General features: G+C 39.7%; 1 protein-coding gene across 1 annotated transcript in view; it reads left to right on the top strand.

Annotated features, from left to right (window-relative positions):
• Window positions 1–1781: 1781 nt before the first annotated feature.
• VWA3B (von Willebrand factor A domain containing 3B) overlaps window positions 1782–19747 on the top strand; it is a 216764-nt gene continuing 198798 nt past the window's right edge. Inside the window, exons 1-3 of the mRNA XM_060309302.1 lie at window positions 1782–1940; window positions 6358–6585; window positions 18312–18406. Of these exons, the coding sequence (XP_060165285.1) occupies window positions 6390–6585; window positions 18312–18406 (291 nt within the window). The 5' untranslated portion in view covers window positions 1782–1940; window positions 6358–6389. The remainder of the gene's footprint in view (window positions 1941–6357; window positions 6586–18311; window positions 18407–19747) is intronic.

The raw sequence follows: 19747 nt of genomic DNA, 5'->3' as shown, positions 1-19747 counted from the left end.
GGTGATCCAGGTGAAGGGGGTGTTGGAGTAAAGGCACGTGTGGTCAAAGGCAGGGACCAGGTTAGTCTTCCTGCTGGAGGGTTTGAGTTGTGGACAAAGAGGCCGAAAGTACAATACGGGCCCTGAATGATAAACTCAGGTTAGACATTACTTTAAGGGTGGGAGTGAAATAATAAATGCCAATTACTGAGTTTGCTGGTAGGATACAAAATATCTGTAAAATGTAAATTCGAAACAAATGTGTGACAGTTCAGTCCAATGGCATATCACGACTGTGCTAAAGGTATTCTTATGCCCGACCAGCAAACAAAAATGAGGTGAACCATCCTGTGGCTGGCTGAACTGAAGTCCATGTCAGCTTTGCAATACTTCAAAATGGCCTAGACTTCTGCTCACTTATCTGTCTACAGTTTAAATAATTAATATTTAACATTTCCTAAGAATTTATGCTTATAGGCACATAAATGTAAATGACAGAAGCATAGAGTCATCTGCAGTGACTTGCATATAATTGGCAAGTGTCCCAGGGAAGGGAGAAGGCATGGGGTGAAGGTGGAGACAGGACCGCCTGGTGTGACAGCATGAGGCAGTGGGTTTGGCTCAGCGGATGCTGTGAGCTCCATCTCACCCACCTGACCCAGAAATATGAGTCTGGCAGGGTGTGGACAGCAGGGATTAAGGTGGCATTGGCAAACGCGGGCGCGGGCGTGGCCCTTGTGCTACTTGCCTTCTGAACAGAATCTTCAGTACTGCTGAGTTTTTGTTTGTTTTTTGGGGTTGTGGTTGGCAGATGTCATTTGCAGGGCCAATGGTACACAATCTACTACCTTTGCATAATGATTTATGATCTAAGATCAAACTTTCCGTACTTTTAAAGTTATAAAGGCATTAAAAAGAATGTAGGAAAAGTAAACCCCTGTAGATGAAGTAGACTTTTCTGTCGAGGACAGAATTATTCACTTCTAATATTAACTATGTTTTATTAGATCTTTGAGCCTACAAATAATCTGGTCACTTTTTTTTTTAATTATTTATTTTATTTATTTATTTTTGGCTGCATTGTGTCCCCGTTGCTGCGCACGGGCTTTCTCCAGCTGCGGCTTGTGGGCTGTAGGCACGCGGGCTTCAGTAGTTGTGGCGCACGGGCTTCGTTGCTCCGCGGCATGTGGGATCTTCCCAGACCAGGGCTTGAACCCGTGTCCCCTGCATTGGCAGGCGGACTCCCAACCACTGCGCCACCAGGGAAGCCCTCTGGTCACTTTTTGAGTTTTAAAATCTAAGACACAGTTTAATATCCCAATACATATAGTAAAACAATTCTTGCCTGTGGGATCTCCTCTTAAGGATTTAAAGACGCTTTTCACAAGCACAATTTTATTTCCGAGTGACTGAAAAATCACAGACGCATATTTTGAGCTCTTTGCTTACTCGTTAAGGTACAAATAAAGTAAGAGAAAATAATGCCTATAGGAATACTTATATCCAAAGATATGAGGAATTTTGGTAACTGAAGCCCCCTCCCCCGCCCCCCCCCCCCCCACCAGTTGCAAATTTGCAAAACCGCAGCACACTGTCCTTCCAATCCGTCTGTCTCAGCGAGACCCGCTACCCAGTCCCGCGCCGCCCCACGGCGGAACCACCTGGGAGCCCCACCCGTTCTCCTCTGGCTCCGCCTCCACGGGGGCCGGCTCGGGCCGCGCCTTGATTGGCGGTGTCCGAGCAACCGCGGCGACGCAGTGGTCAACACTGCGTCGCAGCGCTCGGGTCACGGAGATATCGAAAAGCTGGAATCCTATTGCGCCAAGCGCGGACCCTGCGCCCGCTTTTTCGACCAACGGGATGCGTGGCTTGCCTGTCCTCTCGGGCCAGACGGCGCCCCTAGTATGGGAGGGTGGCTGCTGAACAGGAATCGCCTTGTCATTCATCTGACAGGTTGCCTAGTAAGTGTGGGATACTATCCCCTCACGTCAGAACCTCTGAGGTGCCGAGGTTTCCAGCAAGCTGCGTAGGGAAACCTTGGGAGCGTACAGTTTCCGAGCTGGACTAGCCCCCGCTTACAGATGCGGAAAGAGGCCCAGAAAAGCGCAGCGACTTGCTCTGACTCACTTAACTAATTCCTACGAGGGTCAGACCCAGAAACAAGGGACCGACCCCTCCTATTTCAGAGCTCTTTGCACCATACCTCACTCCCAGGGAAAGCTCGGTCGCTCTGGTAGAGAACCAGCTTAGAAAAGTTTTGTCTGTACTATAGGCCAGCAGTAATAAGGTGAAGCAGGTAGAGTTTTCCAAATATTTAAGCTGAATTAATGCATAATTAAGTCATGCACGGTCCCTCAACCTCTGACCATATAGGACCTGCTCTCTTAAGGCGTCAGGACTTCCACAGGGGCTCACCCCAGGACAGCCCTGGGGCAGCTCTTGGCCGCCTAGAACCGCACGCCCTAGCAGCCCCAGGCTGGCTGTACACGGAGCCCCTAGTTACCTTGGTTGGGACCTTTTGGACTGTGCCAGCTTAATCAACTTTATATTTTTTCCCCAAATTCTGCCTGCCCGACCCTGCCTTCAGCTCAGACTTTCACTTCTTTATTTATTTTTTTCTTTTTTCCATTTATACTTTTTCTATTTAGGAAACCCCTTTCTATTTCCCCAAACTTTGGCTCTTGGGATAGCTTTTAAAACTTAGAGAAGTGCTCAGCTGGGATTTGTTGTTTCTAACTTCTGGGTTCCTCTATATTGTAATAACCTCAGAAGAAGAAACTGAATTATAATAGGAATAATAATAGCATAGTATTATCTGGGAAATGTCTGTTTAAAGAGACAGCTGTTTCCTGCCCTGAGAATCTTTGCCTTGTTTGAAGATCAGGATTCTCAGTAATTCTGAGCAATCAATTTAATTCAACTCAACACCTGTACAAAGTACCTGCTGTATATCAGGCACTTTGCTGAGGACATTCATGTAGTTTGTCCCTGTAGTCATTGAACCTTCTTTCAATCTAGGAAGGACAAACCTGAAGTGGCCAAGGCCATATGGGTGAAGTATCAGAGCAAAAACTAGGGCTTTCCCAGGGGGAGGCTGCAGAAGGTTGGTGAGAGGATCTGGAGAGTCTTAATGAAGGAGCAGGGTTGGAAATGGGCCTTCAAGGCTAAGATTCCATGCAGGAGAACGACCTGAGAGCGGCTTAGATGTAGGAAAGCAGGAAGGCTGTGTGGAAGGGTTGCTTTGTCAGTTTACTTGACAACTTTGCTCTTGAAGGCTTCCTTGCTCTGACAGAGTAGCTCTTATCGCATCTGTGTAAATGATCCCTTCTGTCGGAGGTGCCCTTTCTCTCCTTCCTTCTTTGTTTTCTCTGGATAAGTTCAACTTTCCAAGCTTTCATTTCCAACAGAATGGGTATTCTCAAGCTAAAAAGCCTGAAGGATCAAGATCTGAATTAGAATGCCTCATGTAGGTTCTCTGATCCAGTAGAGCCAACCGGACATAAAAAACAACTTTTATTTAAAAAAAAAATCATTCGAATGCAAAAGAGACTGGGGCATACACCTTAGCTGGAGGATTCAGTTGTCTTTTGTTTGGAATTGAGAACACGTCCCTTTGGCTTAAAAACAAAAGCTATGACTCTTCTGAGATCTTCTTTAAATCCAGTTTAGTAGTCTTAGTAGGACAGTTTATGTGGCCGCGCTCCCTTTTTAACCTAGGGCCTGTAGCTTCCTCTAGTAAGAAGACTACAGGAGGTGGATGAATGTGTTTGAGAAGGAGAAAGATTAACTGGAAATGGTGAAATAGTGAAAAATATTCTGGGACTTCCTTTTTCTTGTTTCTGTAGGAACCACTGGCCAAATTTAAAAGTTCTTCAGCTGGCAGTCTCTGTTGGACAGAGCTCAAAAAGAGAGTAGAAGCGTATTATTAGTCTGCCTTCCTTGCTCTTTTCATGTTCTGTGATTCTAAAGGAGGAGGAGCCCAAACTTCATAGCTCTGGGGACATGGTGGGTAAAAAGAGGCTTCGAGAGGGCTTCCCTGGTGGCGCAGTGGTTGAGAGTCCGCCTGCCGATGCAGGGGACGCGGATTCGTGCCCCAGTCCGGGAAGATCCCACATGCCGTGGAGCGGCTGGGCCCGTGAGCCATGGCCGCTGAGCCTGCGCGTCCGGAGCCTGTGCCCCGCAACTGGAGAAGCCACAACAGTAAGAGGCCCGCGTGCCGCAAAAAAAAAAAAAAAAAAAAGAGGCTTGGAGAAAAAGTGGGTATATGAAACAAAGTACTAAAGGGTAATGACTGTTTTTTTTTTTTTAGCTTAAAAACATCCATGTATTAGCTCACAAACATGCAGTAATATAAAGGGTAATGACTTTTAAGGAATTTATTTGTACATAGTTCTTACCAATACATCAAGTGCTCACCCACACATAACTCATGTATTGCCACATTTGTTCCTTGCAGTGGACCTGGGAGTTAGGGTGTATTACCAATGTAGAGAGGAGGAATCGCTTGCCTGAAATGGCAGAATGGACCTACACAGAGTTGTCATTCTAAATCTTCCCACTCCGACACGATGCTCTACAAGATACTCTTGTAACATTCTCATCAAATTGAGCCCTTGTAGAAAGATCTTCACCAATAGCATGGGTTTGTGTACCTTAGGAATTCAACATATATGGACAATACAAATTCACATAAACCTTAAAATAGAAATCATTATCTTTAAAAACTTGAAAATGATAAGCCAGGAAGTTTATTGAGCCTGAGCTCTGATAATAAAGGTTAGTGCTCTGTCTTCAGTGAGGACCCAGGAGCCCTGATGGACAGCAGTCTTACTGGAAGGAATCAGTAAGCTTGTATCGTAGGACCAGGCTGGAGGTCACTTATCGCCATGGCAGAGAGGTTAAGAAACGGCTTTGACTTCTGCCTCTGCTTTACTGGCTATGGGTCCTGAACAAGTTCTTTAAATTCTTGAAGCTTCCAATTCCTCAAAGGTAAGTGGGGTGATAGCAGTGGTAACGGATACCATGATGAAGAATTTGTGGGTAGTGTCTTTAAAAAGCTCAGTTCCTGGCCAACAAATGGAAGTTGCTGCGGTTGGTTTCATTACTGTAAAGTTCACAGAACATAGACTCTGGAGTGGGTGAGAATCTCAGCTACATCCCCCACCAGCTGTGAGAACTGGGCAAGTTAGTTAAGCACTCTGTCTTGGTTTCCTCATCTGTATGATGGGAATAATAGTACTACCTACCTCATAAAGTTATTGTAAGGAAAAGTATATACTACACAGAACATATATAAAGTTAAATAAATGTTTGCTAATAATAATACTTCTAACTTCTTTTCACAAAACCTCCCCAGCGTGGGTCGGATTGATTTCTGTTTGACTGAATTTGCATGTCGTAACACTGATACTTTCAGAAAATAGGGTTAGAGTTTTAGAAATGGGAAAAGCGAGTTTTTCCATTGTTGAAAAATGTTACATTCCAGGGAAACACATTTATATGCATTGCACATTCTAGATACAGAGGGAAGCAGAGGTTTCTACTCTTTCTCCAAGTCATCAGGCCCTGCCTGAAGTTGCAATGAGTGGGTTAAGATTACATTACAGTCAGGCTCCTCCTTCCCTGTGTGTGCACCAGCTATGTTTAGGCAGGTCTGGATCAGTTCAGTGTGTTGTATATTGCATTGAGTCTGGTTGGTCTCAGAACAGCTTGGCTACATGAGCCAGAACGTTTAAGTACAGCTTTCGAGTGAAGTCCCAGAGAATGAAACGTGGGAAGGTGAGTCCCTGTATTCTATCAGGGCTGAGCCTCTGTCTGGTTGCCCCCATGTCCCTAGCTCCCAGTTAGCCACTCCACCTGAGAAAAGGTTTGTTTCCTTTCAGCGTTTTATCCTCTTTATCCTCTTTGGAAGAGAAAGGCCAGGTGTGATTATAACTGGAATACTGATGTGTCATGAAGGTTCAGGAGCAAATGTTTATTTTCCAAAATGGAAGAGTTTTGTATTTTTCTGATTATAAAAGTAAATCTTGTCTTAGAAATGTTTAAGTAGTGTAAAAGTTTAAACAATACAGAAAAGGCAAAGACTACACGTGCTTCCACCACACAGAGAAAACTACTGTAAAAATTGGCACATATCTTTCTAGATGTTTTTCTGAGTGTCTGTGGGTATACACATGTAGACGTTGAGTTTTATGGATACCTTTTAGCCATACATGTAGATACTTTCTTTGCCAACAAATATACAGGTTGTATTATAATTTTTACCTGATAGAATTCCAGTGAATGGTTGCACTGTAATTTATATTAAACCAATCCTTGGTTGATGTTAGATTGTTTCCAAGTTTTCGGGAAGTCTGATGTTGACAATTGCCCTTACAGGAGGTCCCTATGACTTAGATCCTAGCTCGGAGATGGAGGTACCAGGCTCATCTTCCACCATCTCTGAGCAGCAGCTGCGGTGGCAAGAGGGACTGAGCCACGCCAGAACAGACTCAGCCAAGCAGAGACTCATCTCTTCTGAGGAATGGCTTCAACTGCATGGGCTTAAGAGCAACAAATTGACCTTGAAACAGATTTTGTCACAGATTGGATTTCCACGTTGTGAAGGTATAATACTCACAAAGCAACACTGGTTGGAAAACCCAACCAACATGCTGCCCTTTAGCCTTTGACGAGGTCGCATCAGTTCTGAAGGTCCCTCAAAAGCACAGGTCTCTGAGTTTATTTTGATCTCACATCCTTATGGGTAAAAAAGGTTTGCGCACAGACCCCCAATATATGTATCAAAATATTATTTAGATGTACAATCCTCAACCCACATATTAAATATTAATAATGCTTAATTTCATTCATTCTTCTTCTAAAGATGAAATAAGGAATAAATAGGAGTTCTACCCCTTGTACCCGCAGATGTCTTGCTCACCCCCTGGCCTATGCAAACCCTTCTGGAGGCTATGGATGAGAACAATAGCTGTGTGTGGTTTCAGGGAGAACGTGCTATTTTCCTGTTGTGACCTGCCTGTTAAAGGTCCAGTATTTTCTTAAATGTCTTAGTTAGAATGTTAGTTTTCAACTCCCAGGAGTACCGCCCTCCAACAGGGAGTATGGAAACGTGTGAGGGTTTTTTTTTTTAAAGGACATGTTGACTTGAGTCGCTAATGAAATGTAGGGCCTGGGGGACCAGAGATACTGAGTGTCTTACATTGTGTGATTGCCCACCCATTGGGACTGTGCTGGCCCACATTTCAGTAACACCCCACCTGAGGGAAACACTCCTTCAGTCAGGGCAATTTTCATTACTAGGATTTTATTCTGAATTTGTCAATTAATTAATCAATTAAACGTATTTTTTGAGCAGCCGTTAATACTGTGTTTTTCACATTTTTCACCAGTTCCCTTGACAGCTTTGTTCCATGCTGGTAATAAGGAAGATCTAGGGGATGTGGGTGTTACAGACTGATCTGGGGGCCCATCCTAAGGGCAAGACCTTGCTCTTCAGGGCTCAAGCTGTGCCTTCTTATTTATCCTTCCACAAAGGCTGGTACAGCCGACCCTGTACCATCTAAATACCTTTTAGATGTGGGGGAGTCTGCGAGAGTCAGGGTCTGTGGGATTCCTTTATAAAGAAACAAACTGAAAGCAGTTTTATCTCATGTTTCAAATAATTATAATTCAGTCATTAATATTAGCAAAGTAGCAATTCTTTATATTTTGTCAAGGAGTTTTCCTTTTAAGATCATGAAGGATATTGCTCCATAATTTTCGTTTCATGTCCTTGTTAGGTTTTGGCATCAGGGTTATGCTGGCCTCATAAAATGATTTGGAAGTATTCCCTTCTCCTCTATGTTCTGGTGGTGTTTGTATATGATTAGTACTATTTCAACTTTAAATGTTTGATAGAACTCACCAGCGAAACTTATCTGAGCCTGGAGTTTATAGGAAAAGTTTCATAAGAAATTCAGTTTCTGTAATTGACGTAGAACTATTCAGGTTTTCTGTTTCATCCTGTCAGTTTTGGAAAGTTGTGTTTTTCAAGAAATTTGTCCCTTTCATGAATGTTTTCTAATATATTGGCAAAACATTGTTCAAAATATTCCCTTAACATTTTTTAAATACCTGTAGAATCAGTAGTGATGTTCCCTCTTGATATTGATAATTTGTGTTTTCTCTCACTTTTCTTGATAAGTCTTGTTAGGGGTATATCATACCTCTTTTCAAAGAATCAAATTTGGGGTTTGTTGATTTTTTTTTTCTATCCCTTGTTTTCTATTTCATTGATATCTGCTTTGATATTTATTATTTATTTCCTTCTACTTACTTTGAGTTTAACTTGCATTTCTTTTTCTATTTTAAGGTGGAAACGTAGATAATTGATTTTAAATCTTTCTTCTCTTCTCATATAGATATTTAAAGTTATAAGTATTCCTCTAAGCATTGCTTAGGCTGAATCGCAGACATCTTGATAGGTGGTGTTTTCATTATTATTGAGTTTAAAGTATTTATTTCCTCTTTTTCTTAGATTCATATTCTTAGATTTCTTAGATTCGTAATCCTTTTTCTTAGATTCATGTTTTTTAAGAAATGCGTTTAATTTCCAAATATCTTAGGACTTTTAAAGATATCTTTTTTGTAGTTGGATTTCTAATTCACTTCTATTGAGGTCAGAGAGCATCTCTTAGTCTTTGAAATTGACTGACATTTAACTTATGGCCCAACGTGTATCTTGCTGCACATTTCATACATGCTTGAAAACAATGTGTATTCTGCAGTTGTTAGGTGGTATCTATAAAGGTTAATTAGGTCAAGATGCTTGATAGTATTGTAGAGATGTTCTATGTCTTCAGTGTTTTTTTTTTTTCTAGTGGATTTGTCCGTTTCTCCCTTTAGTTCTGTCAGTTTTGTTCGTGTAGTTTGAAACTCTAAATGCATACACATTTAAGATTTTCATATCTGTCTGATGAATTGGCAAATTTTAATAATTTTGAAATGTCCATCTTTATATCACATGGTAGTCCTTGTTTTGACATTTACTTTGTCTAATATTAATATAACCACTACAGCTTCCTCGTGCTTCATTTTTACATGGCATATATGTTTACTCTTCACTTACAAATTATCTGTACTCTCTGTCTTTAAAGAGTGCCCCTTTAACCCAGGCTCATAATCTGTCTTTTAATTGTAGTTCGGGTCTCTACATTTAATGTAGTAATTGACTTAGTTAGATTTAGGTTTACCATTTCACTGTTTGTTTTCCATTTGTCCCATCACTTTCTTTCCCCTCTGTTTCTCCTTTCCTGACCTCTTTTGGGTACATTGAATATTTTTGTATTTCATTTAATTCCATTTTTATTTTCCATTTGAATTGCAATAGGATTTTAAGGTATACCGTTTTTTAAAAAATAAAGTTTTTTTTTAAATTTTTATTTATTTTATTTTTGGCTGTGTTGGGTCTTCATTGTGGTGCGCGGGCTTCTCATTGCGGTGGCTTCTCTTGTTGTGGAGCATTGGCTCTAGGCACGCAGGCTTCAGTAGTTGTGGCACACAGCCTCAGTAGTTGTGGTGCACGGGCTCAGTAGTTGTGGTGCACAGGCTTAGTTGCTCTGCGGCATGTGGGATCCTTCCAGACAAGGGCTCGAACCTGTGTCCCCTGCATTGGCAGGCAGATTCTTAACCACTGCGCCACCAGGGAGGCCCAAGGTATACCTTTTTGCATTGCATTTTCAGTGGTTGCTCTAGTGATTATATCCATAACTTGTCACGGTCTGGTAAAAGTTAGCTTTGCACTACTTCATGTAAAATGTAAGACTCTTATAACAGTGTAGCTCCACTTATCCCCCACACCTGTCCTTGGTGTTATTGTTTTAGTATATTTTATTTTTACATATATCATAAACCTCACAATCCAGTGTTATAATTATTGGTTTAAAAAGTCATTTGTGTTTTAAAGAAATTGAGTGGGAAAAAATAGCATCTTAAAATCCATATATTTACTGTTTATAATATTCATCCTTCCTGTTAAGATTTGAAATTCCATCTGGTGTTTTTTCCTAAAGAATTTCTTTTAAGCATTTCTTGTAGTGCTGGTCTGCTGGTGACAGAGTTTTCTCAGTTTTTGTTCATCTGATATTGTCTTTATTTTTTTTCTCTTTTTTTGGATGATTGATTGATTGACATTTTTAAAATTCTGAAATGATATATTCACAGGAAGTTGCAAAGATAATATAAACAGATCCCACATACCCTTCATCCAATTCTCCCACTGGTTACATCTTATAAAATCATAGTATAATACCTAATCCAGGAATTTGACATTGATACACTGTCTGTGACTAATTCTACGTAATTTTATTTCCTGTTTAGATTTGTGTAACCACCACCACAATCAAGATACAGAACTGTTTATCACCACAAATATCTCCCTTGTGGTACCCCTTTATAGGCATACAGATACTCTATCTCCCAAAATCCTTAACTCCTGGCAACCACCAGTCTGTTTTTCACATCTATAATTGTCTCATTTAGAGACTGTTTATATATATGGAATCATATAGTACATGACCTTTTGGGATTGGCAGTTTTTTCACTTGGTATTATTTCTTTGAGGTTCGTGCAAGTTGTTGCATGTATCAATAGTTTGTTTCTTTTTATTACAGAGTAGTATTCCATGGTATGGATGTACCACTGTTTGTTTAACCAGTCACCCATTAAAAGACGTCTAGGTTGTTTCCAGTTTGGGGATATTACAAGTAAAGCTGCTATGAATAATTGTTTACAGGTTTTTATGTGGACGTAAATTTTCACTTCTCTGGGATAAATGCCCAGGAATGCAATTGCTAGGTGGTATGTTAAGTATATGTTTTGTTTTTATTTTGTTTTGTTAAGAAACTTGCCAAACTGTTTTCCAGAGTTGTTGTGCTATTCACATCAGTAACATATGAGGGATCCAGTTTTTCCACATCATATCAGCATTTGGTATTGTCACCATTTAAAAATTTTAGCTGTTTTAACAGTTGTGTAGTGATAGTTCACCGTGGTTTCAATCTGTATTTCCCTAATGTCTAGTTTTGTTGAATACCTTTTCATGTGCTTATTTGCTATATATCATCTTTGGCAATATAAATGTTTCTTCATGTCTTTTGATTGTTTTCTAATTAGATTGGTGTCTTAAATGTTCATTATGTATTCTAGACAGAAGTCCTTTGTCACATACGTGTTTCACAGATATATTCTCCTAGTCTGTAACTTCTTTTTTCATCCTTTTAACAGAGTTTCTCAGTGCACAGGTGATGGGATCCAATTTATTTTTTTTCTTGTATAGATCTTGCTAAGTCTCAGAGTTTTTGTCCCCCCTTTTCTTCCTGAAACTTTTATGATTTTACACCCTACATTTAGCCTGTGATTAATTTATTTTTTGTATAAGGTTGTTTTTTTGGGACTATGGATATCCAATTTCTCCAGCAACTTTTATTGAAAAGACTATCCTTTCTCTTTTGAATTGCTTTTCTATCTTTGTTAAAAATTAGCTGGTTGTACTTATATGGGGCTACTTCTGGGTCCTCTGTTTTGGTCTATTTATCTGTATGTCTGTCTCTCCACCAAACCCCATACTCTTGATTACTATAATTATATAATGTCTTGACATTGGGTAGACTGATTCCTCCCTCTTTATTCTTTTTTCACAATTGTCTTAACTACTACTCTATTTTCTTTGCCTTTCCATATAAATTTTAGAATAACCATGTCTGTCTACAAAAATATTGCTGGGATTTTGATAGGAATTGCATTAAACCAGGATATCAATTTAAGGAGAATTGGCATCTTTACTATGTTGAGTCTTTCAGTCCATGAATATGGAGTATCTCTTCATTTATTTACATCTTTGATTTCCTTCAACACCTGTCTTGTAATTTTCAGTGTACAAGTATTGGACATGTTTTGTTAGTTTTATAAATGAAACTGTATTTTTGATTTTGGTTTCCACATGTTCATTGCTAGTATGTAGGAATATGGTTGGTTTTTTAATGTTGACCTTTTATCCAGTGACCTTATTGAACTCACATATTAATTCTACGAGGTTTTCTTTGGTTGTTGTTGATTCCTTGGGATTTCTAGGTAGACCATCATGTCACCTCCAAATAGGGAAGGTTTTTTTTTTTTTTTCGGTATGCGGGCCTCTCACTGTCGTGGCCTCTCCCGTTGTGGAGCACAGGCTCCAGATGCGCAGGCTCAGCGACCATGGCTCACGGGCCCAGCCGCTCCGCAGCATGTGGGATCTTCCCGGACCAGGGCACGAACCCGTGTCCCCTGCATCGGCAGGCGGACTCCCAACCACTGCGCCACCAGGGAAGCCCAATAGGGAAGGTTTTTATTCTTCCTTTCTGATCTATATGCCTTTTATTTCCTTGTCTTGTCGTGATGGCTAGAACTTGCAGTATTAGTTTGAATAGAAGTGGTAAGAGTAGACATCCTTACCTCATTTCAGATCTTAGGAGAAAGCTTTCAGTCTTTAACCATTAAGTATGATGTTAGGTTTTTTGGTAGATTAAAAAAAAAAATCAAGTTAAGGAAGGTCCCTTATATTTCTAGTTTTCTGAGAGTTTTTATCATGAATGGGTGTTAGATTTTGTCAAATGCTTTTTCTGTGTCAGTTGAAAGGTTCATGTGATTTTTCTTCCCTAGCCTGTTAATTTGCTTGATTATATTGATTTTTGAATATTGAACCAGCCTTGTATCCTGGAATAACATGACTCCATCATGTTGTATAATTTTTTTTATACTATATATTGCTGAATTCTACTTGCTAATTTTGTGTTAAGGAGTTTTGCATCTATATTCATGAAGGATATTTGTCTGTAGTTTCTCTTTTTTTATACTGCCTTTGTCAGATTTTGGTATCAGGGTAATGCTGGCTTCATAAAATGAGTTGGGAAATGTTCCCTTATCTTCTATATTCTGGAAAATATTGTATAGAATTTAATTCTTTCTGTGTTCAGTAGAATTATCCAGGGAACCTATCCAAGCCTGGGGATTTCTTTTTCTAGAAGTTTTTAAATTACAAATTTCTTTCCTTAATAAGGTATAGGACTATTCAAATGATCTATTTTGTATTGAGTGAGTCGTGGTAGTTTGCGTTTTTTGAGCAATTGATTCATTTCATCTAAGTTGTTTAATTTATGTGTGCAGAGTTGTTTGTAGTATTCCATTATTCTTTTGATTCTGTAGGGTTTTAAGTGATAGTCCCTGTTTCATTCCTGGTATCAATAATTCATGTCTTCTCTCTTTTTTTTTTTAAATTAATTTATTTTATTTATTTTTGCTGTGTTGGGTCTTCGTTTCTGTGCGAGGGCTTTCTCCAGTTGCGGCAAGGGGGGGCCACTCTTCATCGCGGTGCGCGGGCCTCTCTTTTTGCGGATCACAGGCTCCAGAAGCGCAGGCTCAGCAGTTGTGGCTCATGGGCCTGGTTGCTCTGCGGCATGTGGGATCCTCCCAGACCAGGGCTCGAACCCGTGTCCCCTGCATTAGCAAGCAGATTCTCAACCACTGTGCCACCAGGGAAGCCCTATGTCTTCTCTATTTTCATCTTTGTCAGTCTTGCTAGGGGTTTGTCAATTTTATTGATCTTATTAAAATACCAGTTTTTAATTTAATTGATTTTCTCTATTTTTCTTTGTTTAATTTCATTGATTTCTGCCTTGATCTTTATTATTTACTTCTGCATGCTTTGGATTTTATTTTGCTCTTCTTTTTCTAGTTTCTTCAGGTGGGACCTTTAGATTATTGTTCTGGGACTTTTCAGCTCTTCTTGTGTCAGGATTTAGTGCTATAAATTTCTCTCTTGAGACTGCTCGAGCTGTGTCCTTCAAATTTTCATATGTTGTATTATCATTTCATTTCATTATCAATTCATTTTATTGTATATCATTTCAGTTAAGAAAGTATTTTTTATTTCTGTTGAGACTTCTTTGATTCAAGGACTTTTTTTTTTATTTTTTAGAAGCATGTTATTTAGTTTCCAAGAGTTTGGAGATTTCTCTCATCTTTTTAAAATTTTTTTTCTTTTTAATTTCTATTTTAACTTTTTTTTTTTTCAAACCCTTGTGTCGAGGGCTGACTTTCAATAGATCGCAGCGAGGGAGCTGCTCTGCTACATACGAAACCCCGACCCAGAATCTCTTACCTTTTTGTTATTGATTTCTAGTTTGTTTCCACTGTGGACAGAGAACATACTCAGTTTCAATTCTTTTAAATTTTTCGAGGTTTGTTTTCTAGCCCTGGATATGGTTTACCTTGGTATATATTCTGTGGTACTTGAATGTGTATTCTTCTGTTGTTGTATGGAGTATTTTTTAAAATAAATGCCAATTAGATCCTGTTTATTCTTGCTGATTTTCTGTTTAGTTATTCTATCAATTGTTGACAGGAGTGATATTGAAATCTCCAACTATAATTGTGCATTTGTCTGTTTCTACTTTCAGTTCTATCAGTTTTTACTTTACATATTTGCTGCTCTATTGTTTGGTGCATGTACGTTTAGAATTGCAAAGTCTTCCTGGTGGATTGACACTTTTATAATTATATTATGTTCTCCTCTATCCTTAGTAATATTCTTTCCTCTGTAGTTTACTTTTTTTACATTATATGGCCAATCCTGCTTTCTTTTTTTTTTAATATTTACATGACTTATCTTTTTTGTCCTTTTACTTTTAACTTATACATCATTATATTTGAAGCAGGTTTTTATAGACACCTTATTATTGGGTCAGTTTTTAAATCCTCTTTGCCAATCTCTTTTAATTGTTGTATCTAGACCAATTATATTAAATGTAATTATTTATATGTTAGAGTTTGTTTGACATTTTATTTTTTGTTTTCTGTTGTTTTCCTCTGTTTTCCATTTATTTCTTTTTCTTGCCTATCTTTGGGTTACTTAAACATTTTTCAGAATTTAAAAAAATTTATAGTATTTTTTGAGTATCTCTTCACACAGCTCTTTTAGTGATTGTGCTAGGTATTACATTATAAATATGTAACTTATCAAAGTCTACTGGTGTCAGCATTTTATCAGTTTGAATGAAGAATGGTAACTATTTCCCTTTATGTCCCTTTAATCTCATTTATAATATGCTTTATTGTTTATCTTCATACATTGAGAATCACATTAGGCTGTACTATACTTTTTAATTCAACGATCAAGCAATTTAGAAAATTCAAGAAGAGAAATCTGTTTTATTTACACGTATTTATGCTTACTGTGTTCTTCCTTCCTGATGTTTCAAGGTTCTTTCTTTTATCATCTCCTTCCTGTTTATAGAACTTCCTTTATTTATTCTGTAAATAATAGCTCTGCTGGCAACATTTTTTTTTCTTTGTCTGACAATATCTTTATTTCTTCTTCATTCCTGAAGAATAATTTCACCAGATCTAAGATTTGGGGTTGACAGTTCTTTTCTTTCAGCACTTAAAAGACATTGTGCCACGTCCTTCTGGCCTCTGTGATTTCTGATGAGAAATCCACTGTCATTAGAATTGATTACCTATATTAGTATGTAAATGTTTTTACCCTAATGTTTCTTTATTCAGTTCATTACATCTCCTTTATACACTTTCATATCATGTCCTCATTTTTAGTCTCTTATGCATTTTACATCTGTTGATATTTATCATATTGGAAGTTAAAACTAAAACCCTTAAAAATATTTATTAATTCATTTAAAAGTAACAAACCCATTATATGTTAACATAACATTTTTAAGAAAAAAATGTTTTTTAAAATAAAAATGGTAGTGAGAAGAGTGGCACTGTTTTACATTTTTGCAAATCCCTTTAATATTTGTCCCAATAGAAAACAGCTAGATTCTCACATCTGCTTTTTAAAAAATAACAGCTTTATTGAGATGTAATTCACATACTATACGATTCACCCATTTAAAGTGTGCAATTCAATATTTACAGATATGTGCAGCCATCATCACAGTCAACTTTAGAACATTTTCATCACTGCAGAAAGAAACCGTGTACTTCTTAGCTATGCACCCTGCCCATCAGGCCCCAGCCCAAAGCAGTCTACTTTCTGTCTCTATAGATTTTCTTGTTCTGGACATTTTATATAAATGGAGTCATATAATATGTGGTGTTTTGTGACTGACATCTTTTACTTTTAAAAAAATTAATTAATTAATTTTTGGCTGAGTTGGGTCTTCGTTGCTGCGTGTGGGCTTTCTCTAGTTATGGCGAGTGGGGGCTACTCTTCATTGCGGTGCACGGTCTTCTCATTATGGTGGCTTCTCTTGTTGTGGAGCATTGGCTCTAGGCACGCAGGCTTCAGTAGTTGTGGCACACGGGCTCAGGAGTTGTGGCTTGCAGGTTCTAGAGCGCAGGCTCAGTCGTTGTGGTGCACGGGCTTAGTTGCTCCACGGCATGGGGGATCTTCCCGGACCAGGGCTCGAACCCGTGTCCCCTGCATTGGCAGGCGGATTCTTAAGCACTGCGCCACCAGGGAAGTCCCTGACATCTTTCACTTAATGTGATGTTTTTAAGATTCATCCATGTTGTAGCATGTGCCAGAACTTTATTCATTTTATGGCCAAATAAAATCAGGAGATGAATTGTATGGATATTCCACAGTTTGTTTATCCACTTACCAGTTGATGGGTGGAGAGCTGATTCTTATTCTAGCAAGCAGTTAACTTGGTTGGACTCAAACTCCAAGCTCTGCCTCCCTTATTAAATGAATGCAAATCTCACCAATTTCCTTTTTTCAAGGATTAATGCTACTCCAGTTTCTGCCTGTTCTTGATTGCTCTCTAGTGCCTTCAAGTAGCTATTTTAATATTTTGTCCAGGGCTTATAATTTTTTTCTGTGTGAGAGTTAGCCAATAAAATCTACTTCACCATTATTGGATGGGGAATTCATAATGCCTTAATTTTAATTGGCTTTTAATTTAATTTTAATACAGCTATGGAGCCTTATATAGATTCATCTTCTTCAATTCTCAGAAAATAGCCCTCCCTCCTGACTCCAGATAAATGTCTTAGGTAAAGAGAGAATGCTGCTGGTGATTTGACGCTGCTCTGTAGATGTCAGTCAAGATGTTGAAATCAGGGGCTTCCCTGGTGGCGCAGTGGTTGAGAGTCCGCCTGCCGATGCAGGGGACATGGGTTCGTGCCCCGGTCCGGGAAGATCCCACATGCCGCGGAGCGGCTGGGCCCGTGAGCCATGGCCGCTGAGCCTGCGCGTCCGGAGCCTGTGCTCTGCAATGGGAGAGGCCACAACGGTGAGAGGCCTGCATACTTCAAAGAAGAAAAAAAAAAAAGATGTTGAAATCTTAGAAATGAAGATTTTAAAGATTGAGAGATTTATTGAGTGAGGTTATTGCTGATGGGATTCAAGTATCCATTCTTTGCTCTTTACTATTATGGACATTGAACTTCAGGACTTGTGAATTTTATCATTCCTGGTGATTTGGGACCAAACCTGGTCTCTAAAATTAAGCCTTGCCCCTTCTGCCTTTCCCAAGTAGGCCGTGATCCCGCCTCCCTAGAAAGGCAAAGGAAAGGAAGTGTTGGATCGAAGAGTGCCACCGCTCTCTCTACCACCTTTGAGACTTAATAATACTAACAATAACAGCAACAATAAAATAATTATCACAATAAAACAGCTCCATGAAGCCTTACCTCATCTCTGTCCTGCCAAGTCATAATCAGTCCTTGAAAGCTTCTGTTAGTTCTGCGAAGGAGTAAACATATGTTTCAGGAAGCACTGTACTCCCATTCTGTAAGCACGGTGTCTAGCGCATAGCGGTGCTCAGTGAGTGTTTATGGGATGGATGTTGAACAGCTGAGCATATGCTCTGAGAAGAAAGTGGTCTTGACATCCTGTATGAGTGTTCTGACTCTATTCCCTACTTGCTTCATCTCACTCATTTATTCATGAATCCCCACTCGAGAGAACAGTAGATAATATCTAAGTTTAATTTTTAAAATTCTGAAAACTAAGCCCAAATCCTGAATAAAAGATCTCCGGAATTAAACACAGTTTCTATGTCATCTTTTTGACCTCTGCCTTAATCATTCTGGACAAAAGAACCAGGAGACCAAGAAACAAACCCTGTTCTTCCTCCCCGTTCATTCATGCATCACAGGATTTCACATGTCGTAAACAGTCACATTTATCATAGCACCTAGAAATACTTCGTTATCTAGAACAGAATACTAAGCATCACGGATTATTGGTGTCCCTGGGGATATAATCTGATGTCAGAGAATAGCATTTTGAAATAAAAATAAGTGTTGATAATGTACCATTTTGACTGCTTTTCTTTATAAACATGCAGATTATGTGACGTCTCTGGGGAGACTTGTGGCTTCCCGGTATGCAGACGGCCTGTTTCCACGGATCTATACAACGGAAGATGGCAGAGCGTACAACGTAAGTCAGAGTTCCCTCGATGGATGGCCAGGTCCTGGGACATGCTACTGAGGTCTACATGGAGAGGCAGGCAGGCCAAGGCCTTATCAGGGCTGGAGGATTTCTTCTGTGTGTAGACAGTGGTGAATGTCACGGCCCAGGAACTGGAGAGAGAAGCACTTGACCCATTAGAGATGAGAGCAGAAAGGTCTTGACCGGAGGTGAAAACCTTTGCATATCAACACTTTGTTTTGCCTGGAAAATAAAGAAACAAAGCAGTATGACAGAAGTTAGCTGACAGGCAAGCACAAGCTGCTGTTATCTGGTAGATGCTCTAGGAATAGAGGACCCCTGATGCAGGTAGTAGTGGACAGAGATTGAGTGGCATCTGTTACTGGAGTCCTTCATTCCCAGCAATTCAACACGTGATTCCTGCGCACCCTTAACACGTCAGGTGCTGTGCACACCCCGGCCACCACAGGGAGCTCCAGAGACACACGTCCCATCATGTTGCTTCCTGGATACTTTTTCATGTCACTTTACATTCACGTACCACCTGGATGGTTATTTCTTAACATTTAAAAAATGTACATTACTTTTATTTTCATTTTTATTTTGGTGGCGCTGCGCAGCTTTTTAAATCTGAACCACCTTAAAATCAATGTGGCAGTATTGAAAACGTCTGTCTTTGCCATCTAATTCCACCCACATGGCCCCTATGACATGGTCCCACCCTGGTTTCTGTGTTGTGGTAGAGGTTTGTAGTAAGTGCTGTGAACTCTGGCGAGGGAGTTAGAAATTCTGCCGACACGGGGGCGTGGGGAGGGGGCTGGGATGAGAACGAAAGGAGTTGAAGGCAGAGGGGCCAGCGTGAAAACGTAGAATTACATGGTGTGTTCCGAAGACACATTTTCCTTAACCATTTAGGTGTTTGGAGGTGTTGTGAAGATTGTTAAAGTTGTTTTTTTTTAAAGTACCAGATCTTTTAATGTCTGATTCTTCACAGCATAGGGTACACTTTTTTCTTATTCCTTTTGTCTGTCTCCTGCCTCCCTACACCCTGAAAGGCCTTGCACGATTTTGCCTGACCTGTGTGAACGATGCTTTATTTGTAAGTCACCTTTCAGGGGCAGCCCCTAGAGTGTTGGTGGCAGCCCTGGGTGATCAAGTGATCCAGGTACAGGGGAGCTTGGCCTGAGAGACAAGAGGACATAGGACAAAGGCTGTGAGCGGGAGGATGGGTAGTGGGGTGGCATCCCTTAGAGGAAGCCAGGCAGATGTGCTGGCATGTTTAGAAGCATTTTCAGAAATATTTTTGGCATATTATGCTTAGGCAGATGTTTCAGTGAGATTTTTTTTTTT

This window comes from Globicephala melas, chromosome 12 (assembly GCF_963455315.2).
Source record: "Globicephala melas chromosome 12, mGloMel1.2, whole genome shotgun sequence".
In the NCBI taxonomy this organism is placed as follows: Eukaryota; Metazoa; Chordata; class Mammalia; order Artiodactyla; family Delphinidae; genus Globicephala; species Globicephala melas.
The sequence above is the reverse complement of the archived record's forward strand: the minus strand, read 5'-3'. Positions and strand labels throughout refer to the sequence as shown.